General features: G+C 58.7%; 1 protein-coding gene across 1 annotated transcript; it reads left to right on the forward strand.

Annotated features, from left to right (window-relative positions):
• Positions 1–4,137: 4,137 nt before the first annotated feature.
• Positions 4,138–4,749, forward strand: LMJF_34_0970 (amastin-like protein; the record flags this gene model as incomplete). Its single annotated transcript, XM_001686138.1, has 1 exon — positions 4,138–4,749. The coding sequence occupies one exon, from the start codon at positions 4,138–4,140 to the stop codon at positions 4,747–4,749; it is 612 nt and encodes a 203-aa protein (XP_001686190.1).

Raw genomic sequence — 4,749 nt, forward strand, 5'->3', positions numbered from 1 at the left:
AGGAGGTGGCGGGCAAGCTACTTCGGCTCCGCCGGCTTCTCGGCACAGCCGCCATCGTGGAGGGGCCGGCGGAGCTGATGCCTGCGCGAGAGAGGGGAGGGGAGTAAAGACGCGGACTCTCGTCGCTGCCGTCTCTCGCGTGTGTGCGTCCTCCCACGCGCGTATGCTCGGGGGGCTTTTCGGCTTCCTCGCGTGCTCTTCCCCCTTCTCACGTGCGGGGCAACCTGCGCTGTGTGGTGGGCAGCGCACGCGTGGCCCCGACAGGCCCTCCATGCCCCGCCCCCCCCTGAGCCCCTCGCCCTCGCTGCCGTCTCGGAGCTGCTTTTCTGACGCTCGCCCGGCGCACCGTTGGCGAGGTGAGGGAGCGAAGGAGAGGCGGGTGCCCGAGGTGGACACGGAGGGCAAACGCGGCGGTGCGGAGAAACGGACGCCCTCGCACGGAGGACGGGAGGCGCCACGCCACGCCGCATCGGTCGCCCGCCCCCGAACCCCTCCAGTCGCGATGGCGCGTCTTCCTGGTGTCTCTCCCTCGCGCCCCGTTTGGACCTCGTCACTGCCGCTTCCCCTCGTACACGCCTTACGGACTACCTGAGCGGCGAAGGGCGAGGAGGAGGAGAGGGAGGGAGGGGGCGAGGTGCCACAGGAGAGGGGGTGGCGGGGAGGTGTGGGAATGAGGCGGGCTGATAGGCAGGCGCTCCGGGCAGGGAGAGGACGGCGTCTGTGCGCAGGCACACCCACGCGCGTGCAGGCACATGCGCCGCCGCGGCCCTCCTCCCCCGTCCTCCGTGGATCTCCCCGCCACTTCGCCCTTCTGCTGCTGCGACTCTTCCGCGCCCCTGGCACTCCGGCGAATGGAAGAGGCACCACAGCGGCGCGAAGCCGCAGGCCGAGCACAGTCTCCCCTGCACCCCTCCACACACACACACACACACGTATGCTGCCGGTGTTTTCGTTTCTCTTTTCGTGTTATCGCTTGATTTGACGCTAGCGTGTTTCGAGTTCTCTCGTTCTCGTCTCTCCCCCTACACAGAGAAGAGTCGCATGGACGTACGCGTTTGCGTGCCCCTCTGCCCTCTGCCCGTTGTACCTCTGTGCCGCTGCCCTGCTCTTCTTCTTCCCCTGCCTGTGCGCGTGCGTGTGCGGGCGAGGGCGGCTGATCGAGGAGACGACGGGGTGGAGAGCAGCCACAGCTCCGCAGCGCTGGGGATACATGGGGAGTGCGCAGAAGGAGCGGGAGAGGCACGCACACGCGCTGTGGCAAGGGAGTAGTGGTGCGGAGGCGCAGGGGGGGGAATACGCAGCGGAGCGAGTGGGTACGGGAGCGGAGCGGAGGCGAGGCAGCGCTGCTTCTCTGTTCGCCCCGCTTGCGTTCGACTCGAGTGTGTCTGCGTGTGCGCCCCCTGCGGCCTTCGGCCCCCTCGCCCCTCTTGCGCGTCTCGCTTTGTTTTCGTTGCTGTGGCTGTCTAACTACACCATCGAGTCGTCCAGAGTCCCCTGCGCGGGGGAGTACTTACACGGTGCTGCGCCATACCGCGGCTTGAAGCGACTGAGGGGAGGGGCACGGCGTGCAGGCAGAGCGCAGGGTCTCAGACGGCCCCGGCCTGCGGCTGGCCAACCTCCCCTCTGCGTTGGGCCGGCATGCAGCTAGGCCGCCCCCCGTTACCCACACGGCTGACGTCGCCGCTTCCGCCCTCGAGCAGGAGCCTGGACGCGTGCCGCCTGCACCGAGGCATGTTGCCCACTCGGGTCTCCGTCTGGCGCCGCTAGCGCCGCACGTGCCCGAAGAAGGGTAACATGAGCCTGTAAGACGCATGGCCCGCTGGAACAGCAGGCAGTGCGCCCTTGGAGACGCCGATGTAGCCGTGGTGCAACAGAGGTGCGTGTGAGCTGTACGTGAATGCGTACACGTGTCGACTTGTTCGGTGTAGAGTAAGATTTTTATGCTCGAACGGTTTGCTTTCCCTAGGAAGCACGCGTAGCAGAAAGTAATAAGTGCGACGGCACAGCGACGAGTATATATATATATATCTATATATATATATATAGATATATACTAATATATATCTGGATCTAGAGCGGTGCCCAAGCAACCCATCAAAACACCCCACACTTTGCTTTTCCCCGCCGACGGCCGCCCCTTGGCCTCGCCCGAGCGGGCAGGGCGCGTGCGTCCTTCTCTCCTCGTGCTTCTCCTTTTCTTGCTTTGCCTTTTCTGTCTTTCATTATGGTCTCCGTTCCTCGACTGACTCACCCCAGCAGTGCCACCGCCGCCATTGCTGTCGCCCTCCTCTGCGAGAGGGGAGGGGCAGGAGGAGCACCGAGCTCTTTTTTTTCGTGCATGTCTGTATGTTGAGAAAGGATTGGATCTTCGATGGTGTGTGTGCGTGTGTGCAAGTACGTCACCGCGTTGCCTTTGGTGAGTAGTGAAAAGGGGTTGAAAGGCTCAGGTTTTCGCAGAGGCTGAATGGAAGGTCAACAACAGCAACAACAGCATGAAAAAGAAAAAGAATGCAGGAAGAGAGCCGAATGAACCAGGGGACCATGAGAAGCGAATGTAGGGAGAAAGGACGGTAAGGGAGAGGTGAGGGGGTGGTGGTGGTGGTGGCGGAATCGCCCCCTCTTGTCCCCAGAATTGGTGAAAAAAAATGTTAAACAGATTGCGACAGGAGGCGCTGCAAAAAAAAAAACGAGCGAAAGCCGTTGGCAAGTTGTAGCACCTGCGGCTGCGCATTTTGTTCTCTCTCTCTCTCTGTTTGGTTTTCTCTTTTTTTTTGGCTTGCGCGTGCTCAAAGTATATGCATCTATACGTATATATATAGAGAGAGAGAGAGCGATAGCGAGCGTTTCGTAACACGGTTTTCATTGTCCGCATTCGTGTGGCGTTTCGGGGTCTTTCTCTTCTCTTTTCTTTTTGCGGTGCTCTTGCTTGTGGGTGGATGTTGTCCGCCTAGTCAGGACCGTGGCCAGAGGTGGGACAACGAAGATGAAAAGCACTGATGAAGCGAGGAGCGACGCGGGCCAAGGGGGGCGCGCGCGCGGAGAGAAGAGAAGATCACGTAACGAAGCGATCGAATGGACAAACGTATGATCGTTTTACCCCATCCCCACCTCCTCAACGAAACGAAACATAAACTGTTCCTCCGCACAAGGGAGCCGGCTAAGTTAGAGATGATGCCGCTGCAGGCGAGTGCGCCGGTCGCGGATGGAGAGAAAAGGCTAGTGGAAGCTAGGAAGGGTGGGAGCGAAATCATCCAGCGAAGGGAGACGAAGGTGATCGGGCGGGTGGAGGATTTTTGCATGTGTGCATGGGGAGGGGGAGAAAGCCGAGGAAATAGGCGAGGAGCAGGGGAGAGGGAGAGGGACGGAAAAGGAGCGGCCATCATGCTGCTCCATTTTCCTGCCTGTCTGCTTCTTCTGTCTTCCTGTTTCTTTTCTCCTTGTGCACTTTGCCCCCAACACCTCTTCACGTCTGCTTTCGCTCCCGCCGCAGTGTTTGAGACCCCTCTTTTCACCTAACCTTGGCTCCCATGTACTCTTTTTCTTTCCTTATCTCTCTATGCAGTGTCGCATTTTCATTCGAAGATGTGGAACACATGCTCACGCCTCTCTGCACGGCTTTGAAGCCCCTGCTTCTCTCTCTCTCTTTTCGCATCTTCTTTCTTCTCTTTCTCCACACGTACGTATGTTTCGCGATCGCACGCTTTCACACGAATCTTTCTCTATCGTCACACCCTGAACGTGCACGCACTTCCTTCCTCCCCCTTGCCACGCACTCATTCAATGCACCATCCTACACCTACGCATTGGGCGTCTCCCAGCTCTCTCCTTCGCTCTCCCTCCTTGGCACTTGCCCTCTAACGTCAGATTCCTTCTATATTTCTTCTTATTTGTTCTCCCCTCTCATTCACGACTTTAAGCTTCTTTTCTTCTCTGTGCATGTGTGTCTTTGGTTTGTCTTACTTATCACACACACACACGCACACCGATTTAAGCACCTGCGTCTGCCCCCTCCCTCCTCCCCTCCCCTCCTCTGCCTCCCCACGTTGATTCCGCCATTTCACATTCGTTCTGGGCAGAGCCGCTGACTCTTCCTCTGCACCAACAAACGTGCCACCCGCTTGCGTGTGTACTCGAAAAATGAGCCACTCTTTTTGCCGCGTCGGCATTGCCATCTACTGCCTTCTACAGCTCATTGCCTTCATCTTCATTTTGGTTGGAACCCTGATTGACCAATTCCGCGTACAGAACGTGGATGCACTCAGCAACGACCCGTGCCTAACGATATGGGGCTTCAAGGACAAGTGCATCTCGCTCAAGTGGAGTGTCCGGACCAAGGATTTATGGAAGGGCTGCCCTCAGCGCCTGCAGCGCTTCAACGCGGCTGAGGCTCTGAGCATTGCTGCCGTCCTCATCAGTGCTCTGGCGTGCCTCATCGGGTTTGTCATGCTGTGCTGCTGCCGCTGCTTGCGCTGGCTTTGCCTAATTCTGAACATTCTGGCCACCTTCTGTGGCTGTGCCGTCACTGCGCTCATGACTGACGCCTTCTACAACAACCATGAGGAAGGCCTTCAGCAGTACAACAACTCCTGCTACGCGCTCCGCCAGAACGGCTCCGTCATTCATCCTTCGGCCATCGCAGATGGCAATCCAGTGGCCACCCATTACAAATACGGTGCCGGCTTTGCCATTTACATTGTCGGCTGGGGCCTCTGCTTCATCAACATATTTTTTCTCATGCTGCCGTGTTAA

This window comes from Leishmania major, chromosome 34 (assembly GCF_000002725.2).
Source record: "Leishmania major strain Friedlin complete genome, chromosome 34".
NCBI classification, from domain to species: domain Eukaryota; phylum Euglenozoa; class Kinetoplastea; order Trypanosomatida; family Trypanosomatidae; genus Leishmania; species Leishmania major.